Source organism: Mercurialis annua, linkage group LG3, assembly GCF_937616625.2.
Source record: "Mercurialis annua linkage group LG3, ddMerAnnu1.2, whole genome shotgun sequence".
Lineage (NCBI taxonomy): Eukaryota > Viridiplantae > Streptophyta > Magnoliopsida > Malpighiales > Euphorbiaceae > Mercurialis > Mercurialis annua.
In genome coordinates this window covers 61,026,311-61,040,860 of record NC_065572.1, presented here as the reverse complement: position 1 = coordinate 61,040,860, position 14,550 = coordinate 61,026,311, and the positions used below count along the sequence as shown (strand labels likewise).

General features: G+C 30.9%; 2 protein-coding genes across 2 annotated transcripts; one reads left to right on the top strand and one right to left on the bottom strand.

Annotated features, from left to right (window-relative positions):
- The first annotated feature begins 323 nt into the window (after positions 1–323).
- LOC126672785 (uncharacterized) lies at positions 324–2,711 on the top strand. The gene is made up of 2 exons (XM_056105067.1): positions 324–1,107; positions 2,701–2,711. Exons 1-2 carry the CDS (start codon positions 324–326, stop codon positions 2,709–2,711), a joined length of 795 nt encoding a protein of 264 aa, XP_055961042.1.
- A 7,099-nt stretch (positions 2,712–9,810) lies between these two features.
- Positions 9,811–11,907, bottom strand: LOC126674997 (uncharacterized). The gene is made up of 3 exons (XM_050369559.2): positions 10,974–11,907; positions 10,766–10,846; positions 9,811–10,201 (listed from the first exon to the last, which is right to left on the bottom strand). The coding sequence occupies exons 1-3, from the start codon at positions 11,709–11,711 to the stop codon at positions 10,196–10,198; spliced, it is 825 nt and encodes a 274-aa protein (XP_050225516.1). The 5' UTR covers positions 11,712–11,907; the 3' UTR covers positions 9,811–10,195.
- Positions 11,908–14,550: the final 2,643 nt, after the last annotated feature.

Genomic DNA, 14,550 nt, shown 5'->3' with positions numbered 1-14,550 from the left:
AACCATTTCTAGATAACTAGAATTTCTTCTTTATAGCCTTTCGGTGCTTCAATTATACTAATTTCTTTCATTTCTGCATACCATAATTTCTTGCTCTTATAGCTTAGGCACAAAAGCAAAAGCCAAAGCTGCAATTTCTGACTTTTCATTCCAAGATTTCTTTCTTGACTCCAAAATCCCCAGCATTTTCTACTATTTCTTGGTGTTTTTCAAACCTTTAATTACCCCGCTTTCTTGAATTTAAAACCATACCAAGTTCTTGTTACTTAATACCGGTCGTTTCTTGAATTTCAAACAAGATCGTTTCTTGAATTTTCGCAACAATGGCCGTAGATATCTGCTCCGATATTCCAAATATAGCGTTAATCAGTCCAAGAATCTCATTCTCCCACGATCTCAATCAAGAATCTCATTCTATATCATCAATCCAAGATTTCCGTCGTGCTCGATTAGACTCGTCTTTATTAGACACTGATTTCAACTTCTGCATCAGCAATAGCTTCGTTCAAGAATTCTCTTCTGCTGACGAGCTTTTCTCCAATGGCAAGATCTTGCCTATCGAAATCAAGAAACATAAAAACGTTTCGATTTCGACCAATCATCAGCAACAACCGGAGAACAATACGGAACAGAAGAAGCTCTTGAAAGAGTTCTTGTCAATGAGCATTGATGCAGATGATCACAACAAACCAGTAGTGAATAATAGATCTTTCTGGCAATTCAAGAGAAGTAACAGTTTGAATTGCGATAGCACAACTCGAACGAAAGGTTTGATTCGATCTTTTCAGTTTCTTTCGAGAAGTAAGTCGACAGGTTCAGCTCCGAGTCGTCCAAAACCGGCATTGTTGTTTGCTAAAGAAAATCAGAAACAGCCTCAGTTGCAAAAACAGCATTCTGTTCCGAGTAGGAAGTCTCCGTCCGTTGCGAGTTTTGGTGAGTTCTACGGCTATAATAATAGTATCTCGGGGCAAAAACGTCCTTCTTTAAGGAAATGTGGATCTTACGGTGGCAACGGAGTTCGAATCGCGACGGTTTTGAATTTACCGCCACCGTATATTTCTAGAGGAACGGTTAATCTTTTTGGTTTGGGTTCTTTGTTTTGTAATGGTAAGGTAAAAAGAAAGAGGAGGTAATCAATAGAGATTTTTTAAAAAAATTTCCGTCAAGTACAGATGTATTTAGCTGTCTATTATTTTGATTGATGATGTTGCATTGCATGTGATTATATTTGTAAATTAATTGAATAAAAAAATACCATTTTGAAAAACTACTCCAAACAAAAATTGAGGGATTGAACTAATAAGTTATAACTCAAATGGTATAACATTTAGCAGTAATTCGTTTAGGTCGGGGGATCGATTCCTCCCGCAAGCGCTTCTCCTTTTCCCAATTATCAAAAAAAAAAGTTGAGGCATTGAAAGAGTAATTTTGTGAAGATGGATGAGGATGCTCATTGTTCTTTGCAAGTGTAATCCAATTATGAATTCGGTTTGGGTAGGGTGAGCGAAAAGTCGGTTAAACCGAATTCATCAATCTATTTTAATTAAAGATTTTTAGCTAGTTTGGTTAGTTCGATTAATAATTTTTTTTGATTATATTACAATTGAAAATTCTAATTAATCAGAAGAATCAAATAGTTATTTTTTTACGATATATATTATACATATTTGTTTTAGTTTAACCAAATCAAATTAATTAAATTAACTGATTTATATTTTTAAAATTTTAATTAATTCAGTCTATTCGGTCATAAATATAAATGATTTAATTAATTTGTTTAGTTAAACCGACCAGCTTTTAACCGAATAGACCGATGCTCACCATCTAAGTTTAGGTAAGAATTTGAGGTGATCACATCCTAGAGAGTAGGACAAGGGCATGGGGGAGACATATAAACAAGGTATGCTTCTTCGATTGCTATCTCATATATGCTTTTTTCTTTCTTTTTATCCTTTTGAATTCTTGTTTCTTGTTTTTTCTTTTATTTTTGGACCTCATTTTTTTTAAATATTGTGGCTCAATTTTATTCTCTTTATCTTTAATTGATTATTCCTTTGGCATTTTCTCTTCATTGTCTAACATATAAATAATTACTTTTAAGAAAAAGATGATACTCTAATTTGACCAATTAATGGGGCCAATAGTTTCTGGCCTTTTTGTTGTGTTCTATTTTTGATTAGAGACATAAGAGTTGTTATGATGAAGTGGTTTAAGAAATTAAAATCAATGATTAAAAAGTTCCTTCTTTGCCATTAGTCAAATAACTTTATGGTCGGGTATCAATTTCAAAATTGCTAATTTCCTTTAGCATTTTCTGCTCTAAATTTCAAACTTTTGATTTAGAGTCAAATAATTCATTTTTAGTTATTTTCATCAATTAAAATAATACTCTTTATATTTAAATTAATTAAAAATAATATTTTTTATTTTTAAATCAATTAAGAATAAAATAAAATTATCTCGGTTTCTAAACTTGATTATATTATTCAACGTGTCTTTAATTGATCTAAAAGTAAAGAATGTTGCCATTAATTGATTAAAATTGCGATATTAAGTAATTTGAGCCTGAATTGTAATTTAGGGACCGGATTGATACTTTGCTCCTAAAGTTACCATTGTTCTCCTAACTTTAACCACCCATCTATAAAAAAAGAATGCTTTATTATTGACTATTTTATTGTTTATGTTTATGATCTGCAGGTTCTGCTTAGATGGAATATATCTTGTTCTGATAGTTTTTTATGCAACAACGACTCTGAGAAATTCATTTAAAAATAGCTTTCAAAATATGATGATTATTATTTATTCTAAATATTTACATCACAATATTTCTTTTTACAATTAATAGATACATCATACTTCTCCAGTCCTAACCTAAATTGATAAGCTATATTTATGTCCTATTTATTCTAAATTATGTCCTCATTAGTCATTAGCACTACATATTTTTAATTTTTTTAAAATAAAGTAATTGTTTTAATTCTTGTATGTATGCTAAACTGCATATTAATTTGGAACAGAAACATTATGCGTTTTCCATTATTTTGTATTTTGGAATTATGCTTTAAATTTGAGTTGAATAATTTACATATATACTATTTGATGTATGCACCTAAAATAGGTAATACTTCTTTATTGATTTAATAAAAATTATTTTATTAGAAGATCGATTCTGATTTTCAAATTCATTTATTCATTCCTTAATAACAATTTAGTTCACAGGAAAATGAAAAGTGCATAAATAGTTTGATGAAGATTGTAAATTTTATTTGACTAGTTGAAGAACAAATGGAGGAGATCTATTGACAGTGTTATGTTTATACTAGTATTTCTCATGAGATATATTTTATTTCTTATTTTTACAATGTTTTATGTATTTATAATCAATACAATTAATAAATCAAACTGAGAATTTACCATAATTTATTTTAATTCAATTTTCTCAATCTTTAATTTTAATTTTATTTTACTAAAAAGTAAATATTATCAACTCATATGAACTCGACTTGAGCCATCACTATTTAAAAGTTACTTTGTTTAAAAAAATAAGGCCTAATTACTTAAAAAAATCCCACCTTAAAACATTTTTTCGTTTATACCCTGACCTAGGAAAAAGTTCATTTGTACCCTTTTTTTGATTTTTCGTTTTCAACTGTACCAAATTTTTTATTTTTTGACAATTTAATTAATTAAAAAATGAAAATATTAAAAACAATTAAATAGAAGGGTTATATCATCTTTTTTCTATTTGAAAAAATACAAATAAGTTAAAAATGAAGGATTATTTTAAGCTTTTTTTAGATAAAAAAAGTTTAATTTAGTGCTTTAGGGTAGAGTTGAAAACAAAAAATCAAAAAAAGGATACAAATGAACTTTTTCCTAGGTCATGGTATAAACGAAAAAATATTATAAGGTGGAGTTTTTTAAAATAATTAAGCCAAAAAATAAACAAATATTTGTATTCTAATTCAACATCAATCTGACATCGCCTCCTTTTCTAAACCTAACAGTGCTGCACATCTCTTATCTCCCGTTGGAAATGTTTTGGGCTATTTTTTTAAAGGCAAATGTCGTAAAAAACCCAAACCTTTTATAAAAATTTCACAAAAGTCTTGATTTTTCAATTTTGTCGATTTTGGCGAAAAACAAATTATTTGGTTTCAATTGTGGCCAACTCTCAATTTGATTTCAATTTGCCTATGTGACGCCTATGTGGCGCTTATGTGGCATGTCAAATATTGAAAGGTCAGAACTTTTGTGAAACCAAATAATTCATTTTTGGCCAAAATCGACAAAATTGAAAGGTCAGGACTTTTGTGAAACCAAATAATCAGTTTTTGGCCAAAATCGACAAAATTGAAAGGTAATGACTTTTGTGAAACTTTTGTGAAAGGTTTAGCCTTTTTACAATATTTGGCCTTTTTTTAATGGCTTAATGGTGAAAAAATCCAAAATTTTAAGATTTATTACAATTTAAATCAAACTTTTTAATTGTTGTAATAAGCCAAATTTATTTTTTTTGTTACAATACTGGTCAAATTTATATTTTTTGTTACAAGTTTGGCCACTAATTTAACTATTATTGCAACGAAAATATAATTTCTAATCTTATAAAAATTAAAAAAATTGATTTAAATTGCATCAAGTTGTAAGTTTGAATTCTTTTCACCTAGATCTTTTCTAATTAAAAAAAATTCACCTCCTCATACCTCTAACTTTTTTATATTACAACAAATAAATATTATTAATCATATATTATTAGTTGTTTTTTCCTTATAATTTTATCTAATGTATATGAAGTTTTATTTACTCTTTATGAGTCTGTTTCTTTTTCAAATTGTTTGACAATATATTTTTTATATAAGTTTTGATGTTTTACGCTCTATTTTTTATTCATAATTCAACCAAAACAAGGCTGTCGACAAAACTTAAATTCTCTTACATTCCATCTGAAATATTAGTTTATAAATTTAATTTTGACGGTTTAAATCTTACACGCTAATTTGTTATAGATGTAATATGTTTTTATTAATATTTAAATTTGTTATCTTTAGATCTAGTTTTATAGTATTTTAAATTAGCTGATCAATTAAGTTTTTAAATTGCCTAATTTATTAGTATAATTTATAGTCCAATTGTTTTTTTTTTGAAAAATATAGTCCAATTGTTACAATCAACTTTGAGATTCTTATAGTTAATTTTTTAATCTATAGATGAAATTATCTTCTGTCAAGAATTCTACATCCAACAAATTTTGTGAGGTTTAGGCGTTTGCGGAGTGTACAAAGAAGAGTAAGCTGTGCACAACTTCAAAGTGTTAAACATACAAATGTCATTAATGAGACAGAGATGCCAATGTCGGCCTAGCCTGAATGGTTAAGGCGTCTCTAAATACATCGAAAAATTGTGGGTTCGAACCACGCCTCGATATCTAACAACTAACATGAGACTCTAAATTTGATAAAAAAAATAAAAAATTAATGAGACAGAGATCAGTGGCAAACCATTTCATTATATATAGTGTATTGATGATCTTGCATGTGGGTCACTATGAAACAATAGAGTAGATCAAGACCCAATTATTCAACTACAGTCGACCCTCTGATAATTAATACACATGGTGGATCAAAAATTTATTAATTATTAGAATTATTAATTTATAGAATTTGTATAAAAAAAATTGTAAAAGATATTTTAAAGCATCTACATTAATAGACCTAATGGTAATATTATATTATAAAAAACTAACTAAATACACTTTACAATCACTCAATTTAAAAGAAATAATTTTATATTTAATTTAAAAAATATCAATTGATATCAAAATAAAAAATAATTATTAAAAAGTTGTATGAATAAAGTAAAATAATTTTTAATATTTTTTATACTAGAGATACTTTACTTACTTTAATTTGTTTATCTAATAACTTCTTTTAAAATTTCTCAAAAGAATAAGAAAGTCATAATCTGATGGTATTTTAACTTCCACTTTATGAATTAAGGTTAATATTGCCTCAAATAAATCATCAATTGTTATATATTTTCTTAAAAAAAATCTCTCTAATAATTAATATTCATGTAAAATATATTTTAAATTTTATTAATTATTAAATAATATAATTATTAATTATCCGACGTGGAACGAAGTTGGTTCTCTCAATTTTTTATTAATTATTAGAATTATTAATTTATAGAATATTAACTATTAGAGGGTCGACTGTAGATATTCAGTACAAGAAAATTTGCATGCATAATTAGCACATGCACACTGCATTGTTCATCGTTTTACCAGATGGGGGAAGGTTGGGAAAAATTGAAACCTTATCAAACATTTAAAATTAGGTCTAACATTAAAGAAATTTAAATTTTTATGGGCTGTTTTAATTTTGACCAAAACTTTTAATTTTTATAATAATAATTTGATTTTTAAATTTCATTGTAATTTTAGTCAATAATTTTCCAATCAATTTAATTATTTCATTTTTTTTAAATTTATAAAATAACTCAGTAATGAGCTAAATCCATTTTTGAGAATTTTAAAATTTTAACTTTTAATATTAAAAAAATAAAAAATAATGTTAAAATTTAGTTATAAATTCTCTAACTTTTTCGATAATTAATACAAATTTTAAATGAAAAAATCAGAATCGTATTAAAACATAACATTTTTTTTATATATTATATACCATTCTAAAAAAATCAAATGATTCAGTTCGCTTAATTTAAAATTAATGAAACTAAATTGAAAGAAAAAAAGGGAAAATATGGCCCTATGATTTAGGGCATAAAAAGGGTAGCCCCTCTTGAAATTTTTGATTGCAATTAAGCTCCTAAAAGCCTGAATAAATCCCTATAATTTTATTTAAAAAAGAAAATAATTTTTGAACTTTAAAATTGATAAAACACATTAAAATTTTATCTGAAATATTAAATGACATGGTCATAATATAGAAGAAAAAATCAGAAATATATTTAATTTATGTAATAAAATATGGATTAGCCCATTTTAGGACTCTTAAAATATACCCTTTTTTTAACCTCTAAACTTCAGTTAGCTCTATTTAACACTTATCCTTTCATTTTTCATATTTATAGACCCGCTGGATGTTTTTAAAACGCGTATAATTTTTTTTAACATACAGCCTATAAATATAAAAAATGAAAAGATAAGGATCAGACAAAGCTAATCTGAAGTTAAAGAGCATTTTAAACTAAAATTGTATACTTTATAGACCTTATGATAGGTTAATCTTTTTAACTACAATTTCTCTAGTAGCTTTAAATTGTTCATGAGCCGGGCTTAAACGGCGATTCGGACAGGGTCCAACATAGCTTGACCATTTTTAATAGAAAAATCTATACCCTCCCATAAAAAAAAGTTAAAATATTTATAAAAATACTACCTCATTTTTCTCTTTACAAACATACTCTTTTTAAAAAAAAATTATAAAAAAAAAAATCATCTTCATTTCTTATTTCTTTCAAACTCTAATTTCTTTCTCTTCCTCCATTAATGTCCACCACCACCATCAATCTTCACTTATCAAACTTTGCTACCGTCTTTTGTCTTGTGTTTGTTGCTTCGCCGCTCGTCAACTCCTCCACATCGCCGCCGCCCGCTGCTCCTCCAAGCCGCCGCCCGTTTCTCCTCCACGCCGCCACCCGCTGCTCCTCCACGCCGTCGTCACCTCTCACCATTTTTTCACATCACCGCCGCTCGCCCACCTCCACAACACCACCCCCTATCAAATCTAAAATTTCAAATATGATATTCTCATATTTGAAAATAAAAAAAAACATATAAAATTATATATAATTTGTATTATATGCAATAAAATTGTATATGCATATAATCTAGATTTATATACAAAATTTGTATTGAATAATACAAAAAAATGTAATTTTAAATATGATATTGTTTGTGAAGAGAATTTTAAGGTTGTATTTTTATAAATATTTTCTATTTTCTCGGTATTTGTGTAAACTCCTTTTTAATAAAAACTCAAACGCGGTCCCAATTCAGTTCGGACATCATATTACTACACAAGCCTAATTCGAACAATAAATTTATACGGATCAAAATTAAATTTTTCGGACTTATATAGGAATTTTACGATAATAAAAGTTCACGTCCACCCATAAAATGTAAACAGGCTCACCGGACTTGAGATAAAATTAATTGTCCAACTCCGATCTAAAACGGACGGGTCTAGACGGGCCGAACGGATAACTAGACCCATGACCGGGTCTAGATACCAATAACAAGACAGACATCGATCCAACATCAAGTAGGCAGGTAAAAAAAAGGAATGAAACGTGTCAAAATGCAATAGATTCTGGTTTTAGGGGCCCAGACTTGTAGTCAAATTTGACACCATGGAAGACTCAAATAATTGCGCGTAATCTTGGTCAACTCAGGAATCATACAGGCAACATCACCCTTTGCCTGCGCGCTTTCTAGTTCCTGTGTATTTTTAGTGCCGATGGATGGTGAAAAGTTTGAAAGAAGAATGTAAAACGATGCATACCAGTTCCCACCACCAAGTGTCCGAGCTTCTCGCTTTTCGCTTGTGCAGAGAGTATCATTCTCGCTTGTGCAGAATATCTTTCGCTAACGAAATAAGTTTTTGTTAGAATCGTATATCTTGCTAGTTCCTACAGATGAGAGCAACTTTATCTTTGACGCTTGAAACAAACATGGAGTTAATGCCATGTTAGCTTCGACAAACATGGCATTAGCTCGGTAATTCAAGATTACTGATTTATAAGCGCCTTTGCTTTTCGGCCATAGTTCATGATTAGTGAACTTATAAGGTTTTATAAGGTTCAAGGATAATAAAGAAACGGGTAGGAAGAGGAATCCCGACTCCACTTCTTGAGCTGAGAAAAAGAGAAAACGTCAATTTCACAAGATTTCGAAGATCATGGCATGTATTCAGTCGTGCAATTTAAATTGAAAATGAACTTTTTTATTACGACAGTAACGAAGAAAAAGTACTATCAATTCCAAACCACATAAAGTTTCACTAGTCCAATAATTGAAGCCGGAGATAGTAACTAAGTTACCTGGAAGAGTTAAAGTCCATTGGAACCGAGAAAGGGTGCATGAATTCCCTCCTCACCACAACGATTATCTTCATCTCGAAAAAAAAGAAGGATTTTCCACTGTCCTAATAAATCTAGAGGCAGTTGACTTCAATGTGAGCAAACAAACTACTTATTCAAGAAATCAGTTATTTACCGATAAATGTAGCTAATATTAAAATGCAGGTAAACTGCAAACTAACCCCTTCAAGAAGCTAGCCGCATGCACCACCAATGTCCTAGGTTAAAGCAGTTGGAAAAACTACCAGTCGAATAATACCCATCGAAATCCTCCAAAAGACCAACTAATCAGCTAATAAACACTCAACTGATGTTTAATTGAATGTATCTGGTGTAAATTAATAATGAATTAACAAAAGGTTTGATCAACAGCCGTCAACTCGGTCATAGCAAGAATAAGGCAGAGGTACTCGAGCTATACTCAGTGCTACGACACTCACATTTCAGAGAAAGAAACACTTCAGGCAAATAAAATGTATAGATGATGTATTAGTTCTATAATTAACGGTTCAAATGTGCTTGTCGGTCTTTAACCAGCGTAATTAAGCATAATAAGGGACTAAATATCGAGTCCTCATATTCCTCTATTTCATCTGAAAAGTAGCAGTTAAGTTAAAGCAGAAATTCCCTAACATTTCACATCAATTTGGAGTAAAAAACATTATCATACAGCTGCGAAATTGAAGCTTAATCTAATATAAATCATAAACAAGCAACGATGAAGAACCGATTCATTAACTTCAACTCCAAGCCAAATCGGCAGTGTCAGAAGCAAGAACATAGATGACAGAACAAGGCATTACCTCTCAACTAAGAACATCAGGCAGCCCTTTCTTTACATTCACGTTATTCTACTATAGAGACAAAAAAAAAGAAAGAATTTAAAATTAAAAAGAACAAAATCAACATCTCAAAGCAACTCAACTTACACCTTAATGAGTGACCAAGATATTAATCACTTCATTAAATCCTTAACTCACGAAGATCGGTCGGCTGCTTCGGCAAATCACTTGTTAGTCTGAAAGTTACAGTCATCAAACAAAAGCCATGAACTTTTGAAACTTGTCATAAGTGTCCACCATTCAAATAACTATCTCTGCAAAGAAAAACAGCAAAATGTAAGCTTTAAGAGTACTAAAATGAGGGCAAAAAGGAAAGAAACAAACTTTTCCTTAAATAGCAGAAACCAAATATATTCAGTTTTGATGGTTGATAAAGAACGTGAAAAAAGAAACCGAAAAATTAAATTAAAATCTGATTCCCCTGTTGCATTGAGGAAAATTACGAAATCTATGCACGGAAACTTCACTCAATCACCATTTCTGTTTCGGAAACGTGTCGGACACTTCACTCAATCATCGTTTTGGAATGTGTCGGACACTTCCCACAATCAAGGTTTCCCGTTTCGGAAATGTATCGGACACTTGGCGTTTTGGACGAGGAACTTCAATTTTAACATAGGAAATCTTAAAATAATGCCGTTTCTCCGTGTCCGTACCCAAGTTCCCGTGCTAATTATTTACCGCCAGAACGGACGCATAATTCTTTAAAATTCACTTTAAACAAATAAAATATGACAATTAACAGAAATTTATTTCCTTTTTCATAATAATACATGTTCTTGGCGACAAATCGAGCAGCTTTACGAAAAATAAATTACCTTGCCATTATTATCAGTAGCCTCTTCCACCTTATATGTATCAGCAGAGACCTCCGATAACCACAATCCGGGAAACAGCGACTGCAAAAAACAATACCAAACTAACTTCAAATTTTCAAAATAAACGGACAGAAAAAGAAACAAAATTTCAAAAAAAAGCAAAAATAACTGAAATTGTAAATTTAAATTAAATCTAGTTAAAACTTACATCCAACTGTTTCTGAAGATTCCTGGGACGCTTCTTGGGCCGCCGAGGTGGCCGATGGCCCAGTAACGCCATAAAGTCTTCCTCGATCTCCTTCTTAGACATCGCCACCGCAAATTTCGGCCTCACCTCCTGCTCGGCGGCGGACGCATTCCTATCGTCTTCCTTTTCCCTCAGCCGCCGAGGAGATTTGGCGGCGTCGCCTCTCACCGGAGAGTAATTATGACCGTTATTAAAATTACCATTACCAAGAATTGGATTACTAACTCCTTTACACGCCGCCGCTCTTCTCTTCCTCAGATTCCACGGCCTCGCCTCTTGCTCCGCCGCCGTACTAACAGTCGCCGTCTCCGCCACGTCATCATTTAGTCTCTTATTAAAAATCTGATCCTTCATTTTATCAGCCGCCGCTTTAAAATCAAACATCAGCTTCTCTCGAACTTCTTCAATCCCTTCCTCCTCCTCATCACTTCTCAATTTAGGTCTCTTAAATTTCCGGTAATCAGACTGAGCGACGGTCACCGCTTTCTCCGGCGGAGAGCGACTGCTCCTCCGTATATGAAAATCAGACGATACTAAATTCCGATCAGTCTCCGAGGAGTTCGAAATTTTCATGCAGCGGAGGTGTCGTTGCTTCCCCCACTTTAAAAGAGACGGCAGATTAAAATTGTGAAGCGGAGGTTTATCAGTTCTCATCGTCGCCATAGCCACTTCTTCTCCTCCGTCGACAGAATACACCATTTGAATTATGACCAGAGAGCTTGATCAATGATCACAAACTTTCTGTTTGTTTCTCGGGAAAATTGTGGAGTTTTGGAAAATCGCCGGGAAAGGAGAGTTTTTATATTGGAAGTGGAATGGAGAGAGAGAAAAGGGCGGTTTTAACGTTCGGGTGGAGGAGGTGAGGTTGGCTTTGAGTTTGAGTTGAGATTCATATTTGGGGTTATTTTGGTCATTTAGGTTTGGTGATTGCTAAAGTGCGCCAAGGGGTGCGAAGGACTGAATGAGCGGGTTTTTCCGGGTAATACGTCTCGTTTTAGTGATGGAATGGAATCTGATGTGGTGATGGTTTGGCGTAACTAACCCTTGGATTTATTTTATTTTACCTAATGAGCGTCTTATTTTTTCTTTTTTTGTTCTAGCCATCGATTTACTACATCTTGTTTTATCTACATAATTCTCGTTTTCGAGCGCAGAAGACGGTGATTTTCGACTTTTAATTCTCTTAACTCATTTATTTTATTATTTATATTTGTTTTTTTTTGAATAATTTACTATATTTACGAGAGTTTTGTATTTTTTAAAAACTATTTTTGTTAAAATTTCAGTTTGTTTGTATAGTTCCTTGGGATATTAAAGACCTTTTAGCATTTGTTTAACCTTCAATTCAAGCTCTTGAAAATTGAAAGGCATAATATCATTGTTTGAAGTATTAGTAACGGAACAAGCGGTTAATGATAGTTATAAGGATGCAATTAGTGCCAGAAAATTATAAACACTTGAATTCATTCTGTTTATTAGTCATCTGTAAAATTTGTATTTTCATATTTTTATTGTTGTTTTGTTTCTATGTTATAGATCGATTATAGGATTTTAGTTTGCTTTTTCATTTTTTGTAATTTTGATCTACGATATATTTCGACATTTTGGGTGTACCTATTTAATTCTATCAATATAATTATCTTGGACAAGAAAAGAAGTTTCAATGTTAAAATTTAAATCATATATTATTAAGAGTACTATATAAAGATTAGAGTGAGATGTGAAATCATAAAGATGAATGAGTTAATTTTTTTAATTAAGTTTGAGGGTGTATTTATACACAAATAACTAATACTAAATTTAACCAAATAAAAAAAACAACTAACTAACTTGCCATTAATTTATTAACCATGATCCATAAAATACTAATTTTTTAATATTTTTTTAAAAGGAACAACATGTTCGGACTCATTTTTACTTAGTTAACCATGAAGAATATCAGAATTATCTTACTAAAAACATAAATTATATTGTTGATGGAAAGAAATGTACATTGGTTTAATGGTGTCTCTTTGGATCTATTATGCATGAAATAACGATCGAGTTTAATGTGCTTCGTCCTTTCATGAAGCACCGGATTGTAGCAAATTATATGAACAAAATCACTTTAAAATTTTGAAGAAGATAAATCAGCCAAGTAACCTCCTAGGCAGTTGTGGCGATTAAATAATACAGTCTCAGTTAAGCTACAAGAAACAATATGTTGTTTCTTAATTCGATTTCAAACTAATCAGAGAAGAATCTAACAAAATGCAATATTCAATAAGAGAAATTTGGGTTTCAAGACATCAATGGACAATAACTATATGCCTTATTCTAGAGAACTATTTAAGTAGTGAAGGACTCTCAAAACAGTTTGGAAATGTATGGTAGCGGGCGAGAAATTATAATATAAACTTAGTCTATCATATTATTCGTGGATTAAGTCAATCATGTTATAACGCGTCATTAAAATGATAACAGTATTGTAATTTTGTTTGTTATTGTTTTATACTTTTCAATAGTCATATTATTAGAGTTATATTTATTAGCATAGTTGTGTATATAGCTTAGTATAGCTCTTAGCTAATTTTCCCGCTCCTTTTGTTTCTGTTATTGCCATGTCAGCAGTATCATCACGGATTGATGAGCTGGCAGCTTTGTTGTATATAAACTCATTTCAGCAAGATCAATAAACAGAGAAGAGATTTATCTCCCAAAACTCATGATTTTAACATGGTATCAGAGCAATATTCTCTCTGATTTTCTCAGCAAGTAACTGCTCTTTTTATCTTCTTTTCTCTTTCATTTTCTCAGCTTCCAAACAGCCTATATCTCCCTTTTCTTTCATGATCTCATTAAACAAAATAGATCATCTTGTTCATCTTGATCTTGCGATTCAGAATCTGTTATTTGTTTAAAGTGTCTGATCATTTCTTTCTGATTCAGAAAATATAATTTTCTTACTCACTTTCTTGCTTACCAAACAATCCTAATCATGAGTACTGGTTCTTCTCTAAGACCAGAAGAAATGGCATCAAGTCCATTCTATCTTCATCCTAATGAAAATCCTTCCTTGATTCTTGTTACAACTCCATTAGTCGGTTCTAACTATCATTCTTGGGCTAGGTCATTCAAAATGGCTCTAAGATCAAAGAATAAAGAAAAATTCATTGATGGAACAATGAAGATTCCTATGAAGCATGAAGAAATTTTTCCAGCTTGGGATAGATGTAATGTGATGGTGCAGTCCTGGATTTTACAGACTTTGTCACCTAACATAAGGAAGAGTGTAATGTGGATTGATGGAGCTATAGATGTATGGAAAGATCTAAGAGAAAGATTTTCTCAGAGTGATGCTTGTAGAATTGCAGAACTACGAGAAGAAATATTTGCTTTCAAGCAAGGGGACTTAACTGTCACTGACTACTTCACAAATCTTAAGGTACTATGGGATGAATTATCCAACTTAAGAACTATTCCTAATTGTATTTGTGAACCAGCTTGTAACTGTGATGCAATTAAGCTTGCTAGAGACTTTCAACATCATGATTATGTA

What these genes read in the sequence shown, in the direction of transcription:
- LOC126672785 (XM_056105067.1), top strand. Translation starts at nt 324, where the DNA reads ATGGCCGTAGATATCTGCTCCGATATTCCAAATATAGCGTTAATCAGT.
- LOC126674997 (XM_050369559.2), bottom strand. Translation starts at nt 11,711, where the DNA reads ATGGTGTATTCTGTCGACGGAGGAGAAGAAGTGGCTATGGCGACGATG. An exon ending in ATCTTCAGAAACAGTTGGAT is followed by an intron (nt 10,847 to 10,973) that starts GTAAGTTTTAAC and finishes TGTTTTTTGCAG; the next exon opens with TCGCTGTTTCCCGGATTGTG.